Source organism: Psammomys obesus, unplaced genomic scaffold (genome assembly GCF_907164565.1).
Source record: "Psammomys obesus unplaced genomic scaffold, mPsaObe1.curated_primary_1811, whole genome shotgun sequence".
In the NCBI taxonomy this organism is placed as follows: Eukaryota; Metazoa; Chordata; class Mammalia; order Rodentia; family Muridae; genus Psammomys; species Psammomys obesus.
This window is the reverse complement of record NW_026596085.1, coordinates 369,766-396,577: the sequence shown is the minus strand read 5'-3', so window position 1 is coordinate 396,577 and position 26,812 is coordinate 369,766. Positions and strand designations below refer to the sequence as shown.

General features: G+C 54.7%; 1 protein-coding gene across 1 annotated transcript; it reads left to right on the top strand.

The window, feature by feature from the left end:
* Positions 1-5,506: 5,506 nt before the first annotated feature.
* On the top strand, positions 5,507-15,094 carry Acvrl1 (activin A receptor like type 1). The gene is made up of 9 exons (XM_055627182.1): positions 5,507-5,816; positions 6,188-6,439; positions 6,630-6,838; positions 7,036-7,135; positions 7,903-8,049; positions 8,154-8,429; positions 9,048-9,245; positions 12,551-12,681; positions 14,451-15,094. Exons 1-9 carry the CDS (start codon positions 5,720-5,722, stop codon positions 14,583-14,585), a joined length of 1,545 nt encoding a protein of 514 aa, XP_055483157.1. The 5' UTR covers positions 5,507-5,719; the 3' UTR covers positions 14,586-15,094.
* Positions 15,095-26,812: the final 11,718 nt, after the last annotated feature.

Sequence of the window (26,812 nt, the reverse complement as noted above, 5' to 3'; positions counted from 1 at the left end):
CCCAGCCTCAGGAGGTTCGGTGACCCCAAAGCTCCATCTGGTAGTTGCATCCTCCCCCCACCCCATGGTTGGGGTCCCACCCCAGCTGGACCCAAAGTCCAAGACAGCCTTTCCCTCCATTCTGGCTCCCCTGACCTGATGGAGGGGTCAGCTGCCATGCCCTGAGGGGCTCAGGCCACGCTGACTCAGAACAGACCTCTCTGGGCCTCTCTAGCCCTAGGCTGAAGGTTGACAGCCAGGACTGTGGAAAAGGGAAAGGAGCAAAAGTGTTAAGGGTGAAGGGGCCAGAACTTGGAGGCAGAAAGATGTAGGCCGACTGGGGCGTCCAAAGGGCGGGGCCAGCTTTGACCAGACCCTCCCAGCCCAGTTCAGCTCTCACAGGACTGTTTCTCAGGCACCGAGCACCCTAACCCTGAGCACCCAGAGCGAGGAGGGTGAGGCCTGGCGCAGGTACCCTCCCCAGGGCCCTCACGAAGCCCGGACGCCCGGAATCCAGGTTTCTGCCCCTCTCGGTGCGTACTACCTTCTTCCCTTTTGGGGGTCCCGGGTGACGCCTCGGCTGCCAGCTTGGTCCCTGTGGCCCTGCCCAGGACCCCGAGGTCTGGGTTGGAGGCCGGCCCCTTCGTGAGTGGGGGGTGGGGTGGCTGGGGTGACCACACCGGGGTCTGCAAGCCCTGTGGAGCGACGGGCCCTGCTGCCGGGAGGCGTGCTGGGCAATAGGAAACGAGTTATTAGGAGGGAGTGGTGGAGCAGGGCCAGGCAGGAAGAAGCTAGAATAAGAAACATTTTTGCTCCAGCCCTTTCCCAGTCCCGGGAGGCCGCCGCGCCAGCCGCGCGGACCGAGCCCTTCCCGGGCCCCAGGCCGGCTCTGGACTTGAGACCCCGGCTGCCTCCTCCGAGAAGGAGAGGTGGGGGGGTCCTGTCGATCCGTCCGAAGGTGAGTTGGGTCGCGTTGGGCCAAGCAGGGAGACCAGTTTCTTTTCTCAGGAGACCCTCCTTCGTGAGACCTCTCAGAGGGGGCAAGGCAGGGTCAGTTTTAGCTGGACAAGAGAGCCAGAGTCCCTTGGTGTGGACAGTCACCTTCCTTTTACCTACCTGAGACTGGGAGGGAGCCTGACAAATCTGCATGAGGAATCAAAAACTTTTAAGGCCTTTAGCTTCTCTTCCCCAAGCCAGAGCCACTCACTTAACTGTCTCTTGTATGCTTATTGTAATAGTGAAATGGGCAGACGGGTTCTTCCCCGCTGAGCTCCCACGGCCCTCCAGGATGCTGGATTAATGTAGGGGTGATGTTCTGTGCCACTGAACCTCCTCACACAGCCTAGCCCGATGTGGCCACAGAAGTCCCCTGCCCTGGTGTCCTGTACATCCAGGCTGAAGGGAATCCTAGCCTTCCCGAGGTTGGGCCGAGCACTGCTCCGGGCTGGCTGCTTTCTTAGGCCTTCCTTTGGAGGGCATGCTCCTGTGTTTATGAGCAGCTTCTGGGCTAGTTGGGGTCCCCTCTCTGACCCCTCACTATTCCCCCTGCCCCCCACCTGTCTACTCAATTATTCTGTGAGTACTTTTATGCTGTGAGTACTTTTTCTCACACACCCTGTGAGGGGGGAGGCCACTGTGCCCAGCTTCAGGCTTTGTACAAACGTGAGGAGGACACCAGGTAGTGACAGCAGGACACACCATGGTTGGGTTGTTCGTTTTGTTCTCTTTGAGACAGAACATTTGAGACAGAACACGCTAGACAGACAGCTCTAGCGTGTTATTTCCCCTGCCTCATCAGGAGGCCCCTGAGCGGTGGGATTACGGGTATGTGGTTGAGCTGTTAGCAGCACTAAGTGCCTCCTCCGTGCCAGGAAACCTTCTGCATCTCACCTAGGACAAGGCTCTTCTCACGCCCATCTCACGGCTGTAAGTACAAGCTTGATCAGGGCCCGTGTGTGACCTCTGTCATCACAGGACTCTCCCTGTCTGCAGGTGATTTCAGTGGTCACTGTCAACTGCCGTGAGGAGACAGTTGAACGGGAACTTCCAGAAACAGGGGATTTCAAAGACTTGAATCCATCCTGTCTCCCGAGTGCAGTAAAGCCTCATCTCACCTGCCCTGTCTGTCACATGAATCATCGCTTTGTCCAGCGTATCCACGCTGTATACTCTACCTGTCCATTAGTCACCCGGTAGCTGTCAGGGTTATCATGCCGACTGTGTATTGCTGTGCTTGTGAGCAAGTGACCTTTATATTTCACTTAATAATGGTCCAAAGTGCAAGTGCAGTGGCTCTGGCGACTCAGATGCAAGGCGAAGCTTCGAGGTTCCTCCTTTAAGTCAAAAGACAAAGCTCAGTGCTACAATACATGACTGTGGATATCCTACTTTCTATTTAACGCTAATGTCTTCCATGCTCAGTTGAACTCTGCTGCAGGTACTTTATAGGTGGGGAGAAGAGGACAGGCAGTTTGGGCCCTGTGGTCTCACACCCCAGGGTGCTTTGGGGTGCATCCCCGTCAGATGAGGGGGACAGCTCCACTGAGCCCCTCTGCAGATGCCTACGGCTCTAACATCCTGGCTGGCTCTACCACACCCCGCCCCTCTAGCCTTAGTGGAATATGCAGATGGACACTGAAGGCAGCCATGCGCACGGCTGGTCTGGGAGGTCAGCGAGTGCAGAGTGTGGAAGATAGCTGAGCTTATCAGAGCACTCTTCTGCCTTGGGACAGTCACTGAGTGCGCAATCCCTGCTGCTGATGGAAGCCGGGAAAAGACGGACAGCCACAGTCCAGCATGGTCCACCCTGGGTCCTCACCTGAGGCTCAAACCCAGAGAAGTCTAGCAATGAGCAGACGGTTTCTGGACACCATGCAGTGGAACCCGAGGAGGGCTTCGGGACAGGGACCCCAGGCAGGGACCCGGGGTGGGGCATACTGTCTCCCTCTCCTCTGAGGGCCCCCAAACAGAGGAGCAGCAATGATTAAGGAAGGGTTTGTTGTCAGCCACTCAAGTTCACCAAGCCGTATTCAGAGTCATTTCCTGTAGGAGTGTGGTGAGGCTCTGAAGAGGCAAACCACGAAAGTTCAGTGCCTGGCGGAGAGGGAGAACTCGGGGCAGTGTGTCTGCTCCTATTTCCCTGCGTCCAGTTAATTCTTGCAAGTCACTTAACATCTGTGATTTCTGGCTTTGCCTCTGTGTGCAGGAGTTTGCTGCAAGTTTGCTAAGGAGTAAAAGGGAAGCTATAGACCCCGGCACCCGACCCCACCCCACCGCACGCTTAACCCGAGAAGGGATGTGGTCAGCTGCACCACGTCCCCCGGGCTGGACCAGCGTGACTTCTGCCAACCTTTCGGTATGCCGCTGGCACATAGAGCAGACTCTTCGCCCACGTCCATACTCACCCTCACTCTGTGGTGCCACCAAGTCCCTGCTCTTGTGCTCTTCTCCTTCTTCCCACGGAACAGGGAGGCCCCTGGGAATGAAGTAAGAGTCCCTTCCGTCCTCGGCCCATGTCCATACACCCAGCAGCACAGCACACAGGCCTGGCTCTGTGCCCGCTCAGTTCTCAAGGCCCGGAGCCCACCCAAACGGCTCAGAATTCCCTGTGGAACCGTTTATAAACACATGCTTTCCTTTCCTCCTCCTCCTCCTCCTTCTTCTTCTTTTTTTTTTTTTTTTTTTGTTTTTTTTTGTTTTTTTTGTTTTTGGAGAAATGTCTTGTTACATAACCGAGGCTGGCCCCAGCATCTTAAGTCTTCCGATAGTGTTCCCGATCCTCCTGCCTCAGCCTCCACAAGGCTGGACCACAGGCATGTACCACAGTGTACCCTGTCCCAAGTGTGTTGCTGGCTTGTCTCAGACAGGTTGAGTCCTGCAATGAGTGGCAGTGGGTGACAGACCAAGGGGACCTACATGAGGTTGCAGGACGCAGCAGACAGGCAGTGACAGTGGGTGACAGACCACGGGGACCTACATGAGGTTGCAGGACGCAGCAGACAGGCAGGGGTGCGCTCGGACAGGCAGGGAGGGGGAGGCTTGCTGCATGCCAGCGGGTGAAGTCTGCCAGTCGTGGCTTCCTGCCCTCGGCTTGGTACGTGCCCTGTCTGCACTTACCCACAGGGCCGCTGCAGAGCCATAACTGGCTAATACAGGGGCAAGAGGCAGGAGGTCAGCAGAGGCTGGGACACAGCTGCATAGCCCAGGCCTCTATTTCCTCCCCCAGACCGGGCCTCCGGGGCAGAGGAAACCCAGGCAGGAAGACCACAGCCTCCATTAGCCAGAAAAGCCCACCAGGACCCCCGGCCTGACCCTAGACATCCTGACCCCCAAAGCCTCAGCATCTTGTGTCTTCGTTTGGTACGGAAATTAGAAACATGGGCCTCAGTAGTCTGTGACTCAGCCAGCCTTTCTAGCCTTCTCCTGTCAAATCCCTAACCGGGGATCCAGCCTGCACAGACCGCCATTCAGAAAGTCTGTGTTCTGTGACCCCTGTCCCGCTTGCTACAGGGTCAGCACAATCTTTTGGTTCTGAGGCAATAGCTAGTTTGGGTCCTGGGTTGGGGTCTGTTGTGCGCCAGAAACACTCCTCCATCAAACTTCTCAAAGAGTCAAACCCCAGTCTAGTTTCCAAGGTCAAACATTCAGCGCCTAAGTGTGTTTCACTTCCTATACCACTGGCCCTCCCCCAACCCTTTCCCAGGACATCAAGAAGAGGGAAGGAGTCCCAGAGACCTGTTAGACGTCAGTACCCTCAGGCTGGGCATGGCTGCTACAGGCAGGGGCTGACCCTGGTGGTTCAGGACAGTTTGGGGAGAGGGGTCTAGACTCTTGTGCTGGAGTTCTGTTACTGCAAGAAAGTTCTAATGGAGCCCGGACAAGCCTCATCCCCTGGACAAGCCTCCCCTCCTCTGAAGCCAGAGCTACAGGGGAGGGGCACACAGAGCGGGTACAGCGGGTGATGATGCTTGTCACATGACCCTGGTGAGCTGAGTTTGATCCCCCAGAACCCACACAAAGGTAGAAAGAGAAAAATGGCTCTACAGAATTGCCATCTGCCCTGCACACTTGTACCTCGGCACAAGGGCCCTCACACACGGGCACAATAATAATGAATAACTAAAACAAACAAACAGACATAAAGCCAGAGGTGGGGTTGATGGGTTCTAAGGTCTCTACACACACATATGGTTGTTCCGGCTGCAGGTGGCCCCTGTAGACCCCTTCCTGGCCGCCCTGAGCTCCCTGCTGTGCGTGACTCTAGCCTGCTCTATCCAGACCTCAATCTAAACAATCTTGATTCCTGTTGCCGGCCTGGCGGGACCCTGAATGGCAGGAAGTGAAGACAGGAGCCTGTTTATGTTTGAAGCAGCCAGGCTTGGGAAAGGGTGGGCAGGGGTGGGTGGAGGCTAGAAGGGTGGGCAGATGGCAGGGGACAGAAGGAGCTAGGACAGTGACGTTCTTTCCGCCGTGGCTGTGCCCTCCTGCGACCCTCCAGCCTGCTCCTCTCTGAACCCAGCGTGGGGCACAGAGCCTGTCACTGAAACACGGCTCTCCACCCTTCACCCCCAACAGATGGTTTCCATGGGGAAGTGAACCAGGACTTCCCTTGCAGGCTCCGCCCTAAAGCCAGACATAGGAGTGGGGAGGTGGCTTCCCTGCCTCCCCCCAAAACCTTCCAGTGATTTCCTCCTGGCAGGAGGGCACCCCGGTCATCACAGCCGTCACATTTGCAGATCTTATGGCATTTCTTCTCCTCCTGCCTCCAAGGACCATGACCCTGGGGATCTTCAGAAGGAGCCTCCTGGTGCTGTCGGTGGCCGTGGGCCTGACCCAGGGTGAGCATGGGAGGGGCACCGTGGAAACAGGGCCTGGATGGGGGTGGACAGTTGGCTCCTACAGACCTTTACGTCTTCGAGACGCTGACTTGCCAGCTGAGGCTTCTTCCAGGGCAGGACCTACATCTTGGGTGGCAGGAGGAGGGGTGTGAACAGGGAGAGCCCAGGACCAGGGCAGGGCCTGTGGCAGGGAGAGGAGGTCTCGGTACAGGCTGTAGACAGAGGCTGGTGTCTCAGTCTCCACTGACTGTGTGGCTGGGGGCAAGGCTCTGAGGGCGGCCAGTCAGGGGAGCGAATGAAAGGACGGAGGCCTGATGGTTTGATCAGAAGGGACAGTAGGAGGAGTGCCCGATTGCTCATGTGCCTCCCAGGAGACTTGGTGAGGCCTTCCAGGGGCCACCTGGTGAACTGCACTTGTGAGAGCCCACACTGCAAGAGGCCAACCTGCCTGGGGGCGTGGTGCACAGTGGTGCTGGTTCGCGAGCAGGGCAGGCGCCCCCAGGTCTACCGGGGCTGCGGGAGCCTGAACCAGGAGCCCTGCCTGGGCCGCCCCACAGAGTTCGTCAACCATCACTGCTGCTACAAGTCCTTCTGCAACCACAACGTGACCCTGGTGCTGGAGGGTAGGCCCAGCGGCTCTCCCGCTCTTCCTAATCCTCTTAGGCCCTGTCCTCATGCCCTGCCTTCTCCCCACGCCCACAGGGACAGGGTGTGGGGAGGCGGTGCTGGGGTCTGACTGTCAGAGCGGCCTGCCCCGGGGTCGGGAGAGCTGGAACTGGAACGGACCTGGAACTCAATGTCCCTCTCCTGCAGCCACCCAGACTCCTTCAGAGGAGCCGGAAGCAGATGCTCAGCTGCCTCTGATCCTGGGTCCCATGCTGGCCTTGCTGGTTCTGGTGGCCTTGGGTGCTCTGGGCTTGTGGCGTGTCCGGCGAAGGCAGGAGAAACAGCGTCTGCACAGTGACCTGGGCGAGTCCAGTCTCATCCTGAAGGCATCCGAACAGGGAGACAGCATGCTGGGGGTATAGGCCTGGGGCAAGCTGGCACCCAGGGTGGAGGGCGGGCACGCAGACGGGAGCAGCAGTACCAGGAGTCACCCAAAGGTGACGGTGAGAAGCAAGCTGGGACACAGCAGGGGGACAGCGGTAGAGAATGGAGACGGGGTGGGGGAGCTGTGGCTGTTGGGGGCAGCCGCTCAGTGGCTACTTGGCATCCCCAGGACTTCCTGGACAGCGACTGCACCACGGGCAGCGGCTCTGGGCTCCCCTTCTTGGTGCAGAGGACGGTAGCTCGGCAGGTTGCGCTGGTGGAGTGCGTGGGTAAGCAGGGAGGGAGCTAGCAACGGGGACCAAAGGCTCCCATAAGCCTGGAGAGGTGGGGAAGCTCTTGGGCTCCAGGATCACGAGCAGGTCCAGCCTGGACCAGAATAAAGGTCTTTGCTGGGCAGGTTATAGGCCAAGGTTAGGTCCTCCTGCAAGGATGATAAGCCAAGGATAGCCCAAAGCTGGGACAGGATGTTGATTAAGTTATGTATAAATTCAGGTTTGGGGAGAGCAAGATGGCTCAGCAGGTGAAGGCACTTGCTACCAAGCCTGATGGCCTTATCTCAGTCTCCAGGGTATACACGGTGAAAGGAGAGGCCTGTCTCCCACAGCTGTCCTCTGACTTCCCTATGTGATCCTAGTCAGTGTGTATTACATACACACACAGATAAAGATAGATAGATAGATAGATAGATAGATAGATAGATAGATAAATGTAATTTAAGAAAATTTAAAGGGCAGCTGGCGGCGGTGGTGGTGGCGGTGATAGCGGTGGTGGTGGTGGCGGTGGCGGCGGCCAGTGGCATGCACCTTTAATCCCAGCACTCAGGAGGCAAACGCAAGCAGATCTCTGTGAGTTCAAGGCCACTCTGATCTACATAGCAGGTTCCAAGTCAGCCAGACAAGTGAGACCTTGTCTTTAAAGAAAGAATCAGATTTCCATTGGTGAGAAGGGGGTCTCGGAGCATCCGGAGTTGGGGTGGGCACTTTGGACTATGCGCATCTAGTGTGTGATCCTTGCTCTTCCTCGGCCTTTGGATTAGGAAAGGGCCGATACGGGGAGGTGTGGCGTGGCTCGTGGCACGGCGAGAGCGTAGCGGTCAAGATTTTCTCCTCACGAGATGAACAGTCCTGGTTCCGGGAGACCGAGATCTACAATACGGTTCTGCTCAGACACGACAACATCCTAGGCAAGCTGGGCACGCGGCTGCTCTTCCAGGCCTGGCATCCCAAGCCCCTTAGCTCAGGGCTGGCGGACACACAGCTCTGGGCACTGATGTCCCCCTGCTTACAGGCTTCATCGCCTCCGACATGACGTCGCGGAACTCCAGCACACAGCTGTGGCTCATCACCCACTACCACGAGCACGGCTCCCTCTATGACTTCCTGCAGAGGCAGCCGCTGGAGCCGCAGCTGGCCCTGAGGCTGGCCGTGTCCGCCGCCTGCGGCCTGGCGCACCTGCATGTAGAGATCTTTGGCACTCAAGGCAAACCAGCCATCGCCCACCGTGACCTTAAGAGCCGCAACGTGTTGGTCAAGAGCAACCTGCAGTGTTGCATCGCAGACCTGGGTGAGCAGGAGCCAGGGGGCAGGCTTCGCAGCTGGGCGGGGCTTCGCGGCTGGGCGGGGCTTCGCGGCTGGGCGGGGCTTCGCGGCTGGGCGGGGCTTGCTTGCTCTGCTCGGCCTGTTTCTGTAGGGGAGAGAATCAGTGCTTTAAAACCTGTTTCCAAACCTGGACTTGAACCCCAGCATTCAGGAGCAGAGGCAGGTGGGTCTCTGAGTTCCAGGCTAGCCTGGTCTACATTGTGAGTTCCAGGAGAGCCAGGGCTAACCAGAAAGACCCTGTCTCAAAACTGTTTCCAGCCCAGCCTCCTTCCACGGTTCACTTTACCTCCAGAAAATGGGCAGGGAGTCAGCCTGACCTCTCTGAGAACAAGGCTCCTTCCAACCAACTCCAAGTCCTACTATGTGAAAGGGCACCGTAACGCCTACTTTGCCTGCTGAGTTCCTTGGGAATACTCTAGGGCGAAGGGCACAAGGGACAGGTGCTCTCTCTGGCCACCGGCTCCACTGCCCTGCTGGTCTACCTTCATCTGCTTCCATCCTCACCGTATCTGCCGGGCTTCCCGGTGTGGGGGTGGCCGCCCGTGTGGGAGCCCCGCAGGGCTGACAGGCCAAACCCCCACAGGCCTGGCTGTGATGCACTCGCAGACGAGCGACTACCTGGACATCGGCAACAACCCCCGAGTGGGAACCAAGAGGTACATGGCGCCCGAGGTGCTGAGCGAGCACATCCGCACTGACTGCTTCGAGTCCTACAAGTGGACGGACATTTGGGCTTTCGGCCTAGTGCTGTGGGAGATCGCCCGTCGGACCGTCATTAATGGTGAGGGCCGCCATGTGCAGGGTGTGTGTGAGAGAGAGACAGAGAGACATACGGACACCGGGTTTCCTTGGTGGCCGGAGCCTGAGGGTTTGAGGCCTGGTCTCCAGGCATCCCTTTCCTGCTGTGCATCAACTCGCTCAGCACAGATGGACCTCGAAGGTTCATCTGATCCTCTGTATCTGGCCTTGAAATCTTGAGCAAGAGATGAAAAAAATCCATAAATATTCAGAGCTGGGAATACAGCAAGGTGGCAGGGTGCCTGCCTAGGGTGTTCAAGGCCACGGGCTTCGCTCCTGAGTGTGGGGGCGTGGTGGGGCAGGGAGGCAGCAAAGCCAGCGTCCATGGAGTTAAATGTGAGCTCCCCCATGCTGGTGGGAGGTGGACTGGGCAGTCCGCTTGCCTGGATTCGGTTTCAGGTTTGTGACGGTGAGCTCTCGGCTTCGCTGTGCCTGCTTCCTCGTTTGTGAAGTAAGAAGTTTTTAAAAATTAAGTGTAGCTGCAGAGATGATCCAAATTAAGTATTTAGAGCAGCTAGAAGCTTGGCGTAGTGGCCCACATGTGAGATCTCGGTACTTGGGAGGCAGAAGAAAGACTGCTCCAAGTTCAAGGGCACCCTGGTGTACACGGAGGCCAGCCAGGGCTACGCAAACAGTGCCGAGCTCTAAACACTAGCGGCCATCGTGAAAGCATTCCCGCATTATGGCTCCACTTGATAAGAAAAGGGACAGAAGCGCAGGGCTACGGCTCGCTGTCGGCAACACCTTAAGCCAGAATATCTGATCCTGGGCCAGTGCGCCATCACTGTGGCAACTAAACGCCGGTCCTTGATGTCTTTGCTCACATGCAAGCTATCTGGCGTCTATTGCAGCCTCATCAACATAGTGGCTCGCTACGGAAGAACATTAACATGGAAAAACAGCCTGTGTGGCCCTGTGCTGGCCCGTGTGGCCCTGTGTGGCCCGTGTGGCCCTGTGCTGGCCCGTGTGGCCCTATGCTGGCCTGTGTGGTCCTGTGTAGTCCTGTGTAGTCCTGTGTAGTCCTATGCTGGCCTGTGTAGTCCTATGCTGGCCTGTGTAGTCCTATGCTGGCCTGTGTAGTCCTGTGCTGGCCTGTGTAGTCCTGTGTAGTCCTGTGTAGTCCTGTGTAGTCCTGTGTAGTCCTGTGCTGGCCTGTGTAGTCCTGTGTAGTCCTGTGTAGTCCTGTGTAGTCCTGTGTAGTCCTATGCTGGCCTGTGTAGTCCTATGCTGGCCTGTGTAGTCTTGTGTAGTCCTATGCTGGCCTGTGTAGTCCTATGCTGGCCTGTGTAGTCCTGTGCTGGCCTGTGTGGTCCTGTGCTGGCCTGTGTAGTCCTGTGCTGGCCTGTGTAGTCCTGTGTAGTCCTGTGTAGTCTTGTGCTGGCCTGTGTAGTCCTGTGTAGTCCTGTGTAGTCCTGTGTAGTCTTGTGCTGGCCTGTGTAGTCCTGTGCTGGCCTGTGTAGTCCTGTGTAGTCCTGTGTAGTCCTGTGTAGTCTTGTGCTGGCCTGTGTAGTCCTGTGTAGTCCTGTGTAGTCCTGTGTAGTCCTATGCTGGCCTGTGTAGTCCTGTGCTGGCCTGTGCTGGCCTGTGTAGTCCTGTGTAGTCCTATGTAGTCCTGTGTAGTCCTGTGTAGTCCTGTGTAGTCCTGTGCAGTCCTGTCTAGTCCTGTGCTGGCCTGTGTAGTCCTGTGTAGTCCTGTGTAGTCCTGTGCTGGCCTGTGTAGTCCTGTGTAGTCTTGTGCTGGCCTGTGTAGTCCTGTGTAGTCCTGTGCTGGCCTGTGTAGTCCTGTGTAGTCCTGTGCTGGCCTGTGTAGTCCTGTGTAGTCCTGTGTAGTCCTGTGTAGTCCTGTGTAGTCCTGTGCTGGCCTGTGTAGTCCTGTGTAGTCCTGTGTAGTCCTGTGCTGGCCTACGCTGGCCCGTGGTTGACGGCCTGTCAGCTGGGGTAGATGAGAGACCATAGGTGACTGGACAGCTAGCTGCCACATTAGCCTTCATGGGGACAGTCTCTGACCAGGGTTTCTGGGAGTCTGAAAGTTTACAGACAACCCCCAGGGCACGACTGGTGCCCTGCTACTTGGGAACAGAGATGTGCTCATTTCCTGGGCATCCAGGAGCCAGCCTTTTGCAACGTCATTCTTCCTCAGTGGTCGTCTGTAGACAGCAGAGACCTAGGTGTCACCAGTCCCTCCTAGAGAGAGCCCGGGGGTTCCAGACCCTGGGCGGTACTGCTGGAGTCAGCTCTGTGGAGCTGGGGAAACCGAAGAGCTGGCCTGGCAGCAGGCAGGGAAGGAAGGGCTGATGGATCTGCCCAGGGCTGCTGGGGCGGAGGGGAAGCTCTGTCAGCCCCACACAGACTCCTAGCGAATTATAAACACTGTAATCTGGTGTCAGCCCCGGCACTGATTAAAGGCTCATTAGACACGCTCAGGGCTCTGCAAATCACTGATTAGGGCGCCAGCGGCCCAGGGGCGGCCTGGAAGCCCGCCATGGGGAGAACAGCTGCTGAAGGCTTCATTGAGGTTATGGCCTAACGTGGTCACAGAAGCAGCCTGGGGTTGGGAAGCAGGAAGAGGCTGGGGGCTGCCTCTGAGCCCGCAGGCTCACCTTTCAAAGAGGCTCCTAGTTAGAGGCCCTCAGGATGACGCGGTAAGGGTGCTGTTGGCTGTGGGGTCTGCAGAGCCTTCCCTGATATAAGGAGATGTTATTTGGACCGAGGAATAAGCCTTTTGCTTCTAGGAGAGGTGTTTTTTCTGTCCTTCGCTGTCCCTGTTCCAAGCCTTATCCAGCTCTACAATAGATGCAGCTGAGAGTCAGGATCATGGGATTTGGATTTCTTCCTTATGGCCGCCTCTGTCACTTGCTACCTGTTGATCCTTAGAGACAAGGTTCTTGAACCTCTGGATCCACCGTTGTGCTTTGTGAGGTGGAGGCACTAAGGGCCTCGCCTGGCACACAAGAAGTGCTCTGGAGCGCCAGCCACCAGTGTAAGCAGGCACCAGCAGGAGAGTGTCACCCAGGCCCAGCACGGAAGACAGCTGAGCAAGATGGCAATGAGACCTAGCCTGGCAAGCCAACAAGACAGGGTTCGGGTCCCGACTCTGTCCTGACTGGCTAGGCAACCCAAATCTTGTGCTTCTGTGCAAAACACAGACAGCAACACGAGCTGTACATACAGTTATTATGTGATAGGATAGGATCCCGCTCAGGAGCAGTAAGCTCCAGGTCCCTTCGGACAGAGGCTCTCTGGTCACCTGAGTCCCAAGTGACCATCCTGTCTCCCTCGAACCCCCAGGCATTGTGGAGGACTACAGGCCACCCTTCTACGACATGGTGCCCAACGACCCCAGCTTTGAGGACATGAAAAAGGTGGTGTGCATTGACCAACAGACGCCCACCATCCCTAACCGGCTAGCTGCAGATCCGGTAAGGCCCGGGAGGGGCTGGCTGGGCGGGGCTGGCTGGGCGGGGCTGGCTGGGCGGGGCTGGCATGGATGGGGATTGATCTCAGCTGGAATTTCTGGGTTCAGGATGGTGGATCGGCAGCCTCTGCTTCTTGGATAGATCTTGGGTTGTCCTGGGTGACCCTTTTGGTCCAATCTGAGATTTTTAGAACCTTCTACCTCACGTGCAAGAATCAGAGGGTCTCTGCTAAATTTCTCCTATCCAATTTTTGTTGTTGATTTTAATTTTTTTCTCAAGACATTCCACACTTAAAGAAATACATGTATATAAAATATACATTATATATATATATATATATATATATATATATATATATATATATATATTACATACAAATTTGTAAATGCTTCTGAACATTCACTCCCAGACATGTACACATTTACACATGTAGGCAGACTCTTGGCACCATGAGGACAAAAACTGTGTTTTTCTCTCACCTTTTTTTTTCTTTTTTGGAGACAGGAGTCCTACTATGTAGCACTGGCTAGCGAGAAGCTTACTGTGTAGACCAGGCTGACCTCAAACTCAGAGAAGTACACCTACCTGCCTCTGCCTCCCGAGGGCTGGGATTAGGGGTGTTTGTCACCATGCCCAGCTTGCTCCTTTTTAAAAAATTATTTCTTTGCTGGGTGTGTTGGTGCATGCCTTTAAGCCCAGCACTCAGGAGGCAGAGGCAGATGGATCTCTGAGTTCAAGGCCAGCCTGGTCTACAGAGTGAGTTCCAGGAGAGCCAGGGCTACACAGAGAAACCCTGTCTCAAAACACAAAACAAACAAAAGCAAGCAAACAAAACCTGATTTCCTCTTCCACTTTCACACAAACACCATGTATTTTGACTGTATGCCTTCGTTATCCTCGCTCATCCTTTCTCCCTCCCACTCAACCCCCCATCTTTCCAAGAAGTGATCTCCTGCTTCTCACTCTAAGATTTCTGTCAGCTCCTCAGTGCCTGGCATATACTAAAACTCAACGAAATTTTTACTGAGAGATAAAAAAAACATATTCGTGTATACTTAAGAGACCACACAGATGCCTTTCAGAGGAGCCAGCGATCCCTGGGATGGGCTCCTTCCTGGAGACAGGTACTTTTGGGCAATGCCCACGGTTGCCACATCTCAGCCATGGCTGGGCCTGGGAGTGGGCACTCTGGGCACTAGGTCCCAGGGTGCAGGAGGCAACAGAAGCTTGCAGAAATAGCCTTCACAGTGAGTCCCGGGGGTGGGGTGAGCCCGATGCTCCACAGAGGCTGTTCCCTGGGGTGTCTGTGGGCTCTCAAAGACCTCCACACTCTCCTGTGCTCTTCTGCTTTTTTTCTGCCACCATCTTTTTCACTCTACTTCCCTCTTCTTCCACTTAGCCTTTCCTCCTCATCCTCTCCTCCTCCCCTCCATATTCTCTCTCTCTCTCTCTTTCTCTTCATTTTTTGAGCCAGGGTCTATCTCGCCCTGGCTGCCCTGGAACTCACTCTGTAGACCAGGTTGGCCACAAAACTCAGAGACCCGCCTGCCTCTGCCTCCTGAGTGCTGGGATTAAAGGTGTGCGCCACCACCGCCCAGCTCCGGGTCCTCTTTTGCCTTTCTTTCTTGCCTTTCTCCCTCCTGTCCAGCACACCCTCTTCCTGTCCTCTCTCCTGCTATGCCTCCCATAACGGAGCCATTGCCTCCGCACCCCGCCCATCCTCCCACCTTCCTGATGCATGCACGTCCTCTCTGCCTCTTTCCCGCCCCTAGGTCCTCTCCGGGCTGGCCCAGATGATGCGGGAGTGCTGGTACCCCAACCCCTCTGCTCGCCTCACGGCGCTGCGCATCAAGAAGACTTTGCAGAAGCTCAGCCACAACCCAGAGAAGCCCAAAGTGACTCAGTAGCCCAGGGTCCCTGGACTTCCTCTGCCTGACGCATGTGGTGGAGAAGGCTGTCTGGGTGGAGGTAGTGTGAGCGTGCACGCTGCCCTGTGCGTGCCTGCCCAGCATGGCCCCAGCTCAGCCGGCCAAAAATACAGCTGGGCTGAAATCCGATCTGCCTCCGTCTGGCCTGCTCAAAGTGGCCGGCTCTCTGACGCCTGGCTGGGCTCCCCATCCATCCCAAGGCCAGTAGGGCACACCCCCTACCACTCCCCAGGCAGGGTGGCCAAGCCAGGGGATCCCGAGCCCGGATCCTATCCTTGGTCAGCCTTACTGCCCCATGGGAGCCGATAGGATGGCGCAGGGCCATGTCCAGCTTCAGCAGATGCTCTGCCCTGCCTAGGCTCAGCCGGAGATACTCAGCACCCTGGCCTCAGTTTCTCTCTGTGGGTGTTTATCACTTCTCCAATGCCTTCCAGTCTTCCTGACTACCCCACCCCTCACCCCCACTAGTAAATGCTAGTCTCTTGGGAGAGGTGGTACCTGATCCTTCTACCCTCTGTCCCTTTACCAGTCGGCTGGCTCGTTAGGGCATCTAAACCCAAGGGTCCCCCGAGGAGGAGGAAGGTCATATGTGGTGGGAGAGATTCAGCATCTCTCCACCTGACAGAGAGGACTTCACCATCTTAGGATCTCAGGTTTGGTCCTGGCATCCTTTGAGGCATCTCGGACCCTGTGTGAAAGCTCACACCAAATCAGTCTTGCCTGCTGCACCCCCTCTCTGTCACTTGCCCAAGCCAGGGTTTGTAAGTAACTATTAGAGTCCAAGGTGCCCTAAAGTGCCCCCTGGCCTAGTCTCCAAGCACGGTTCTTTCTTGCCTTAGGCAATGCTAGTGTCTTAAGGCAGCCTTGGACCTCCTGTGGCTTGGCCTTCTTTGGGTGGCTTCCTTCAAGGTCTTTAAGACTGAAAAGAAACTTGGCCCCTGTCAAGAAGCCTCCAGCGACCAGGGTTCTGCCCCTTCCTGGCCTTGACTCTCTGGCCAGAGCCCCACCCCCCACACACACCCAAGGCCAGGTCCCAGAAAGCGTACCTCGGGCGAGCCTGGCCTAGAAAGACAGTAAAAGTCTGGCGTTTAGACGTGTGGTGGGTGTGTACCCGTGTGCTGAATGAGTGAGACTGGATGCTGGGCTGAGGAAAATCGGGTTGGAGGCAAGGCTTGAGGAGGGTAGGGCAGGGCTCAGGCAAGAGGCAAAATCAGCCTCCATCTCGGGAAGACCTGGCCTAGAAACTCTCGGCCATTGAAGGGAGGAAAAAACGTCGCATCCAGCTGCACACACACCGTGACCCCCTGGGCTCCTGGGGTCTGTACTCCTGGCTTTCTCAAGCGCATCAGGACTAAGCAGAACCAGGAAGTGAAACAAGGTGGAAACAGAAAGTAGACCAGCGTTTCCTAGCACAGTCAGACAGAATCTGAAGGTTCTCCGGTCACCGGAGCCAGGGCATTGCTTTCTTGACTGAAGGATTTTATTTCTACTAGACTTAGGAAGAAATTCCTCCTTGGACTCCACGGGCAGAAACTGAAGACAGCAGCTCCTCCAAGGCCAGGAGATCCTGGGAGAGGCGGCTGAGTGACAGGGGGGACGGCAGGAAAGGGGCCCTCTAAGTGACAGCTGTCTCCAAACGCTCCAAGTGAAGCTGTGTGAGCGGAACCTACCTCTCCGTACTTAAGAGATACGGTTTATGGGAGCACTTCGCCTGCCATAGGTTCTCGATAAACCGTGTCTGACCCCTGAGTTTCTGCCATGTCTTCTAGGCTAGTGCCTCCTCACTGATCCGGTTGCAGAGGACCAAAGGGAGTTGTTGGGGATGGGAGGTAGAGTGTCCCAAAGTACACAGCACAAACTGCCCTCGAACAAGGCCGCTCTAGAACGCCCCATACCTAGAACAGCTCAGAGGCTCAGACCTCAGATCCCACCGGAGATGCTCGGCAGCCTGATCCACTACGGCCACGTCGCCCTCTGCTGGCCAACGCGCTGCCCGCGCCTGCCCAGCTCCCTTCGCGCTGGCTCCTCCCATCCGCGGGGGCCCGCCCCCGCTGCTGCGTGCGTGCCGCCTTGTGCATGCGCTCAGCTGTTCTGGGCTGCAGGGCCGGTGCCTGGAAACCACACCTAGCCGAGGAGCTTTCTGCGACCTTACTCAGAGGCAGCTTGGCGCCTCCGTGGTAGCTCCTTCTTAGTTCCGCCCTCAGGTGCGCCCCAGCCCTTGTCTGGAATTAGTCCACATCCCCAAAATGAAGACACCCCCTTAACTGGACACCTCAGAGAGCACCTTCCCCACCCCGCCCCACCCGGGAAATTGTGAGCGACGTGCCACTGGAGGAGTGGGACAAAGAGTAGGGGCCGAGTACCGAAGGAAGCCTTTCGGAGCTGTCCAACCCAGAGATACAAACTCTCTAACAAGAGGGAAACAGGGAGGGCGCCCCAGTTTCTTCTGAGGTTGGCCATTTGGTCTACTCCCCATGCCTCCAAGCGGGTGCAGCCCTGCAGCCTCCTGCACTGGGGCCGGGGTCCTCCTCCCTGGCACACACACAGAGCCTGTAGATGACGGGGTGCTGACGGCGTTCTAGCCTCTACCTTTCCCTTCTTCCGGGCCCACAAGGCCGTGCAGCCCTACTGGCACCCGGATGACCACAGTGTGGGTGAGGGCTGGGGAGAGGGCAGTGGGAAACCCGCAACACTTCCGCGTGGGCTGGGCAGGCTCTGGCAGGACGGCCCCATCACCACGCTGTTGGAAGAGGCCTTGCCAGGCCACCGCAGCCCAAGCGCTGGGCCACATTGATTTCCTCCGTGACCCCAGCCTCCAGCTTCCTCATTACATACATACATACGTACAGTGAGCATTTCTGTCCCTCCCCAAGAGGTGATCGGTGCCACGGCACGCCGCGTGGTGTGAAGGTAGCCCCCGCAGCGTGAGCCTAAATACCCGTGCTCATCCCTTCCTCCGCCAATGCCTCTTGGTAGCCAGGCCCTCATGCACAGAGCCTTTCCTTCTCAGGCTCCATCCTTCACAGTCCTGCCGCACAGTAGCCTGTAGGGAGGGGACCCTGCGCCTCTGGCTTACCCTGCGTTAAGATCAACATCCTAACGGCAGGTGTGGCGGCGCACATCCGCAATCCCAGCCCTTGGGAGATCAAATCAAAGAAATGATTTACAGCCCAAGGGATGACAAAATCTGCATGCTTTGAAAGCCCTCCCTGGGGTGGGGGTGGGGGGGTCGTGTGTCCAGTCCAGTGGCCCAGCGCTGGGACTCCCGGTAGCTGTGCAGTCTTCGCTCCCGGTGAACGACTCCTGAAACAAGCTGCTCCTACCAGGGCCACATTCAGTTTGCTAGAAATAGAGGCAGAACGCTCCTTGACTTTGCATACAATTTGCATAATGTCATAGACACGCTGTCTATTTTCAGGCAGTTTCCAGGTTCAAGTGTTGCCACTCTGCTGCCCTGAGGGGTGTCGAGCCGGATGAGTCTCTTCTTTCTCACCCACCCACTCGTGTTGACCTACATCCTGACTGCGGGATCCGGGGCAGACACAGCGGTGGGAAGCTGGGACGGGTCGGTTATCGTCCCCAACAGCCCGGCTGGCTGCTCAAGGGCAGCTGGAAAGGTGAAAGATTCAGGAACCTCAGCTCCCTTCCTCCCTCTGCTACCAGACCCGCCTGGCTGAGTGTTCAGTCCTCTGACAGCTTGGAAGGAGAAGGAGGAGGAGGAAGAAGACAGGCAGATGAATAGATCAACCTGGGCTTGAGCCACCGGGAAAGCCTTGCTTGCCCCCAGATAATCCCGTTGGGGCAACAGATCTAACCCTCAGCCTGCCACTCCCCTGGAAGACCTCTCTGACCCATCAGAATCCCAGTTTGATGATTTTTTTAAGACAGTTTAGAATTGATGCTTTTCTCCTTACATTGATCAGGTTGATGACAAACATTCCACCATCCTGCCTCAGTTTCCCAAGTGCTCAGATCACACGAGCGTGCCACCATGGCCAGTAGCGGGCAGGGAGAACCCAGTGTGTGCCCGTTCCCTCCTTCCTCCCCTGCCAGCAGCAAGCCGATGCTGAGCATCTGGCTGTCCCACACTGGTGCCAGTTAGGGGCTCGGGGGCAAGCACCCTCCCAAAAGGGCTGGTTGGGATGATTGTCACCAAGCTGTTCATGACCTTGGCAGGTCCTTGGCATCTCGTCTGGGAAGGAGGGGTCTTGGCTGTTAAGATAGTTCTCACGTTAGAGTGACCTTGGGCACTGAGGCTTGGGACTGGGAGCCCTCTCTGGGCTCCCCTCTATAGACATTCCAGCCTGGGGTCCCTGTTGAAGTCTACATTACAGCCTTCACTGGATGCCAGGGCAATGAGTCTGAATCCTGGAAATCCCAAGGCAGCCCAGTCAGGCTGACCAGCAGCAAGGCAGTACCCAGAATTCCCAGTCTCTGGCATCCAGTCCCCCTGGACCTGCCTCATCCCTTCAGGCAGGCGTTTCCTGTTGATAAGAAGCTCAGTTACAAACACTGATAAAGAGATGAAGAAGGAAATCCACAGGCTAGGGTACGGAGGGCATTTGGTCTGCCTTTTCTACCCTTCTTCCTTTTCCACGCCACCTTCCCCTGCCAGCAGCTTCCCAGCACTGAGCAGAAAACAGCCCCCTCACAGAAAACAGGCCCCCACCTCCATGCCAGGCCTTATTTTGGAGGTTCCAGGAATTTGGCTCGAAGATTTTACACATTTCTCAGAAGCCAGCCCTGGCACAGCCTGGCCCGGGAGGGGTGCTCAGGAGGCAGGGAGCGCTGGGTGCCGAGTCTCCATGTCCAGGGGCAAGGGCAGAGGCACAGGCAGGCTAGCCCCACAGGTTGGCTTCCATCTGGGGTCTCCCTGGCTCCTGCATCTCCCTCTTCTCAGAGGCCTGGGTCCAAGTTGTGCTTTGGTGGCTGCTGGCTGCTCTATAATTAGTAGATTTTCCATCGTTTTATTCTCAGGCTTATTGATGGAAAGTCTCATTAATTTTGACTCTACTAATTTGGAGCCTATGATCCTTTAGGACAAAACTCGCAGCAGATGTTTAGAAAAAGAAGAAAAGCAAACGAGTTTTCAGGACACGCCCTACTGCACATTTGGGTTTCTGGAGCCCACTTTCCAAGAGCCATGCCTGCAGTTAGGCCGATGTGCCACAAGGTGGGTGAGGAGGCTCAGCCTGCCTCTGGACGGAGGGCACCATGCTGGCTGATGGGCCATTCTTCCCCCTCCCACCCACAGATGGGCTTCCCCGGTAAAGCTGGCAAACACAGAGGTGGATCAGGAGTTCTGCGTGCTCAGAGTTTAAAAATGAACTCCAGGAGCCTGGATGCGTAGCCCTGTGGCTGAACACGTGCCTAGCGTGCACAGGGCCCGGGGTGCCATCCTCTGCACCACAAATGAGACAGAATAAAAGGGGCTGGGGCGATGGCTCAACGGTTGAGAGCACTGGCTGCTCTTCCACTGGACCTGTGTTCAGTTCCCACACGACAGCTCACAATGGTCTGTGACTTCAGTTCTAGGGGATCCGATGCCCTCTTCTAGCCTCTGTGGGCACCAGGCACACTAGTGGCACATAGACATACATACAGGCAAAACATCCATACACATAAAATAATAATTTTTAGAAATTAACAATAAAGTTTAAAAAAATAGTTACATACAGTTTGGAGACTGTCTCCTGAATTCTTAATTATTCCCAGTCATGGCTACCACAAGGCCCTCGTCCCACTTTGTGGCTCTCGTTGAACTTTTGATACTTGATGGAATAAAAAAAAAGATGAGTGATGGATTTTATCCTAGTCGAAATCTAGCTGACCAGTTAAGAGCACTTGCTGCTCTTGCAGGGGGCGGGGTTGGAGGTGGGGGAGGGGGAAGATGAGGGAGTTGGGGGCGGAGGAGTAGTGGGGTGGGGAGATGGGGGGTATGAAGGGGCGGGTGGTGTTTAGCACCCACCTGGCAGCTCACAACCATCTGTGACTCCAGCTGTAAAGGATCTGGTACCTTCTTTTGACCTTGGGCACTAGGCCTGTGTGCACAAACACACAGGCTTTGAGGTTTAATGTTCTCTTGGAAGAGAACATCCTCCAAGGCCTCCTCACTCTCTCCCTTACTGCAGGTTTGTTTTCAGTGCTAAAGTGAAGCCCAAGGCCTTAGGCAGGTCAGGCAGCCTCTGCACTGCTGAGCAAAAGGTCCAGGCCCCTCGGTCACTTCTGGAAAGTGGATGCATTCACACGCTTCTAAAACAAATGTAAGTGGTGAGGCATCGGCTCCCTGTCCCTGCAGTCCTTCTGTCCAGGTACTCAGATCCCTGAAGAAACTCCTGGTCTCAGTTTCCTCTGTTTCCGTCCTTCCAGAATGGCTTTATGTTTGTATGGGCAGATTTGAAGATGCGTTCTTGCCTTCTCAGCCCTCAAAACTAAGCTTATTATAACACAACATTCTGTACCTTACTTCATATATCTTCAAGGACTTTATAGATAGTAGATAGATAGCTTTCGCTCTAGTTTTAGCACAATTGTGGTATCCCATCGTTTGTCTCTGTTTCTAGAAGTTCTGATTATTCCCAGATTTTTGGCCCTTGCATCATGGTTAGCATGCAAACCAGTATCGTCATCAGTTTGCTTCCTTCCAGTGACTCTGTAAGTTCTGAAAAGTGGAATTCCTGTCAGAGGCCATTTGCTTTCACAGGTAGTAAGACATGAGACAGATTACAGGCTAAAAGAACACAACCAGGCAAGCAGACAAATGGGAATGGAAAAGAGCTCAGAAGCCAACCCAGGCACACCTGTGAACTGATGTGCACACGTCAGACACCAGCAATCAACGCAGTCAAGCCAGCTGCGGCGGCGCACGCCTCTAATCCCGGCACTCGGGAGGCAGAGGCAGGCGGATCTCTGAGTTCGAGGCCAGCCTGGGCTACAGAGCGAGTTTCAGGACAGCCAGGACTACACAGAGAAACCCTGTCTCCAAAACAAACAAACAAGTATATATATATGTGTGTGTGTGTGTGTGTGTGTGTGTATGAAATGAGGGCTCCCAAGTGGAGGCCAGCCTGGGCTACACAGGGAGTCCCTGTCAGAACAACAAAATGAAAAGCATTTATGGGGGTAATGGATAAAAGCAAGCGAGGAAAACGTTTCATAACTGGTCATAGTGACAGTTGTATTGTTGTGTGACTATTAGAAGAGTGGACCTGATATGTCTATGCGTGTGTGTGTGTGTGTGTGTGTGTGTGTTTGCAAATGTGTGTGTGCAGCACCATCGTGAGATCTTTAAAACACGCAACTGAAGCTGGACTTGGAGGAGCACAGTTGCACACTCTCAGCACCTGGCAGAAAGACAGGATTGCTGCCAGTGCAAAGGTAGACTGTTCTGCATAGTGAGTGCCAGGCCCAGGGCCACACACACACAAAGATTGCACAAACAGGCACACACACACACACACACACACACACAATTGATTGGCAAAGGAAGAGACTGAAGTCGATAGCACAATGCCTTCTTATTTAAGTTTAGAATGCATACATATTCAAAACAACGTTACATCCTTAAGGATATTCATATATTTCAGGACATGGAGCGGCTCATTAGAGTGTGGTGGGGTGTGGGGAACAGGAGAGAAGGAGATTGAAATGGAACTGAAGACGGAACTGGAAAATAATATCCAAGAGAGAGGCTTTGCCACCTTACGTAACATAAGGGCACCGTACGACCTCCTGATTCCCCCAAGGCTTGTGTGGAGGGGGGGGCGGGTGAGACCACAGAGCTGAGTCTTGAATCAGTCACTCTGTGTTCATGACCCAGCAGGACACAGAGCAGAGGCAGGCATCCCATGTCCTCCCTCACCTTGTGGGCTGGCCAGAGCCACTGTTAAGCAAAGAATCCTAGCCGCTGGGCAAGGCGGCACACAAGCCTGCAGTCTTGGTGGTCTTGGTTGGCACTTGGAAGGTGGGGGCTGGAGGACCAGAAGTTCAAGGCCATCCTCAACCAGGCAGGGCTATAGGAGCATTGAGACTTTGGATGGATGGATAGACAGACAGACAGACAGATGGGCTGGACGGATGGATGGATAGATAGATAGATAGATAGATAGACAGACAGACAGACAGACAGACGTACAAAACAAGCCTACCAGTGGTAGAGCGTTATTCTTGCCCTAGTATTCCTGTCTTCAGCTTACAGTGCTCTGTGCAGCTCAGTGTCACCGGCAGCCCAGCCCCCCGCTCTCTTACCCCCTGACCTCTTCCAGGAGCCACAGCTGAGCGGCAGCTCAAAGGGAAAGGGAGGGCTCCATATGTGTGTTTGTTATTTCTCCAGTTATATTTATTTGGATTCTCCATGCTGCATTTACTGCCTGCTCCCTTTGGATCGATACTCTAGTTAGACCTTTGGAGAAATGAAATTTACCTTCACGCCCCCACTGTTCCCTTAGCTACAATCTCGCCTCGGATCTGCCTGAGGTGCAAGGGCCTTTGGAAGCACCTGCGCAGGCCCTTACCTGCTAGAAGCTGTCTTCTGATGTAGCCAGGATCTTAAATTCTTCTCTAAACTACATTTAAGCAGACTTAACAAGCTCTTAAAATAGATACAAAGTGGTTTTACCCCACAAGGGGATTCTTAAAATACTGAAGTACTGTTTTTAAGCATAGTCAAGTACTTCAGAACTGGAATTTACATTGCAAACAATTTCAATGCTAATTACAAAGTATTCTCTCCCAGCCCATAGGTAACAGTGTATGTTTCTGTTTGTACCTGAAATGAATACAATTAATTTTTTCTCTTTTCTTTTTGACTAAGGTTCACCCATTCAAAATGGCCTTTCCTCCAGGCATTGAGTGTTCAGCTTGAAGAAGAAGGCAGGAGGAACCAGAGTTCCAGGCCTTCTCATCTGCATAGTGCGTTCCAGGCCAGTCAGGGTTACACAAGACAAAAAAAGGAAAGAAAGAAAAGAAGGAAGAGCTATCTTTCCGCCATGCTTCCAGAGTTACAATTTTTTTTTTTTAAGAAAAAAAAAAAGACCCAGGTGTAAATTGGAGAATTTGAGGAAGAAAACAGAAAAACAAAAACAAAGGTATTCCAATTATTTTGGAAAAGGAGATTGTGTCTTCTCAGCACCTTTAGTAATTTTTTTTTTTCAAACATCTTAAACTCCCACAGCGGACGCTCTGCACGCTGGCTTCCCTTTGACAACTGAAGGCATAAGCAGTCCTCTTCCGGAGCTTCACCCCACTTTTCACTTTATTTCTTGAGACAGGATCTTACTATCTCCCAGCTGGTGCACACTGACCTCGAACCCTTGAGCAGACCTCCCGGCTGCTGGGACCAGAGGCGGCTCCCTTCGCAGCTAAACCCCTCACTCCTCGTGACTGTTCACCCTTCTAAGTGAATCAGCTTTTCTCCCCAAGGTTCCACCAGCTTGCTCCGGGCAGGAACCTCACGCCCTCACCCTCCATCACCCACCCCTCCTCCTCCCTCCTGTCCCCTTTTTGGTCACATTATTGGAAAAGTGTCTGCCTGCTCACTCCCACTCAGCCACTGCCTCCTGATTTTGCCATGGAAACTCATCTCCTGGAGGTTAGCACTGAATTCAGTGGCCCCTTCTCACTCCGTCCTAATCTCGCCCGCTGACCTGCCTCTGGCTCTGCTAGCGCCCACAGCTGGTGTCCCTCCATTCACTGCTTGGCCCGCCTGCTGGGCGCAGGGGTTCGGAGCACTCAGGCTGGGTCTTCTTTGGACCCTTCCTGGGCCACCTCAGTGCCATTTGGTGTTAATGTGTATCAGTGGCCTCCCAATCTGTGTTTCTGTTTGTTTGCTAAGATGGGGACTCAAGCGGCTCAAATTGGCCTCAAATTGCGCCGTGGAGCGGAAGATTCTCCCTCTGGAGCGCAGAGAGACACGCGTGTTCCAGTGAGCCTCACGTGTTCAGGGCTGGGGGTGGAACCTGAGGCTTTGCGCATGCTCAGTGAGCACCACGCAAGCTCAGCTAATCCCCAGATGCCAGAAGCTGTGTTTCACCCCGGTCCCTTCCGAGGATGACATCTCCAGCCTTCTGGATGGTTCCTTGGCACAATCACATCTGACACAGATCTCCCCCAACCGATTTAGCCCCCTACCTGGGAGTGACCTGCTTTAGCTCAACAAACACAACATTCATCCATAATTTTCTGCTCCCTCCCACCGGGTCCCATTCTCGTCAGCTGAAACTCATCCACCTGCCCCCTCCCCCGGCCTCTCTCTGCCACTCCTCAGTTCCCAGCGGTCTTGCCTAGGCCATTGGGCCCTGTTCCTGTTCACCTCACTGGTCCCGGCCCACCCAGAGCACCCAGCTGGAAAAGCGCCCTCAGGTCACTGTCCTCCTTGGACCCGCAAGTGTGGAAACTTCTTGCTAACAGGCCCCTGACCTGCAGCTTGGGCCCCGGCTCCCTACACACACACACACACACGCACACCCATCGTGCCCCATTGAACTTCTTTTCCAGTCCTTTGTTCCTTTTGCCTCCAGGCGTTTGTACATACTGTCCCCTCCGTCTGGGACACGCTTAACCTGGCTGACTGGTACCCATCAGTAGACACGTGGGTGTGGAGATGGACCTTGAAGGGTGACAGACATGGCCGCCAGTGCCAGCTCTCTCCAGCTGGACAGCCTTAGTCTGTCGGCTCACTTTTCAGAGTCCCATCCGTGGAAAGGGGCACAGCAAGCCCCACCACACCTGATGTGTGTTCGTGTTTTCATCTAACCCACCTCCACCCCTCTAGATTCTTCTTCGGCGCTGGGCAGCAGAGAGGGCGGTCTGGAGCAGACTGGGCAGGAAGGGGCTCCCTGGACTTGAGTGAAGTCCCAAGTGACCCATGTGACCTGTAAAACAAGCATGGCTGAGGCTGGGGCGGTGGCTCAGTGGTAGAGGGCAAAGCACACTCAAAGCCCTGGGTTCAATCCCAGGTGCCACATAAAAGCACCCTGGGGTGGGGCACGCCTTCAAGCCTAGCACTTAGGAGGTAGAGGCAGCAAGACCTGCAGGGCAAGGTCATCCTGGGCTACACAGTGAGTTTGCGTCAAGCCTGGACTACAGGAGACCTTTCTTGAAAAGCAAGCAAGCAAACAACTCATCATGAAAATGAAGAATGAGTCAGGCGTGGCGGCTCATGCCTGTAATCAGAGCACTTGAGAAGCAGAGAACATTGCTACAGATCTGAAGCCAGTCCAGTCTGCGCACGGGCAGGGACACAGGATGAGACCATGTTACAAGAAAATAAAGTGAGAGATTTTAAAGAAATGGAATTATAAATGAGGTGTTTACATGCACAGTAGGGACTCGTGGCCAGAGAGGAGTACTGAGCAGATTCATGCAGCACGGGTTGAAGTGGAACTCTTTGCAACCAGGTCTCTACAAATGTTTCAGGAATAAGGCCCAGTGTTTAGCATTGGTTGCTGTAAAATTAAAAGGTATGGTCTAACAAATGTTCATTAGTGGGCTATAATCGTTCCGGCAGTATTATTTAACCCACCATCACAATTTATAAGAAGCAGACACCTTTTAAATCTAATAATATCCTTATTTACTTCAGGCTGGACAGATATTCTACCTACACTGTCTCAGTAATCTCACCATCCGTCTCCCAGCCCCCATCCAATGCCACCCACCTTAACCATCCTCATCTGCTCTACCTTCCATACGTGGTCCCATGATACTTGCTTATATTTTTCATCTTGGTGTTTTCTCCATCCATCCCATCCTTGGAGTCCTTTCTCCTGGCTCATGCTAACCCATCATGGAACCCTCCTGCCTCCTCTCTCTTTTTCCCATGATTCTCTTGAACCCAAAGCCCCAGAACTGCCATGCCTACCCCATTCTGCCCTGCCCAGGTTTTAGACCTTTTAATCCAGGTTTTAGACCAACTGATCAGGTATAATATCCTAGGCATGTTTACAAAAGGATAGGTATATCCAGACAGCATGGGTCTCTGTATTAATTCCCACCCACTCCAAGAAGCAGCTTCTCTGATGAGGCCTGAGCGAATCACTGATCTATAACATATGAGGAGTCTTTGTGTTGCTGTGTTCCTTTAGCAGAACAGAAGTAGTCGATTTCTCCCTAAGCCTATGACCTGTCTAGGCTCTTGGTCACCTTAGTAGTGTCAAGTATGGCTTCCACCTCATGGAGTTGGCCTTAAATTCAATCAAAAAGTGGCT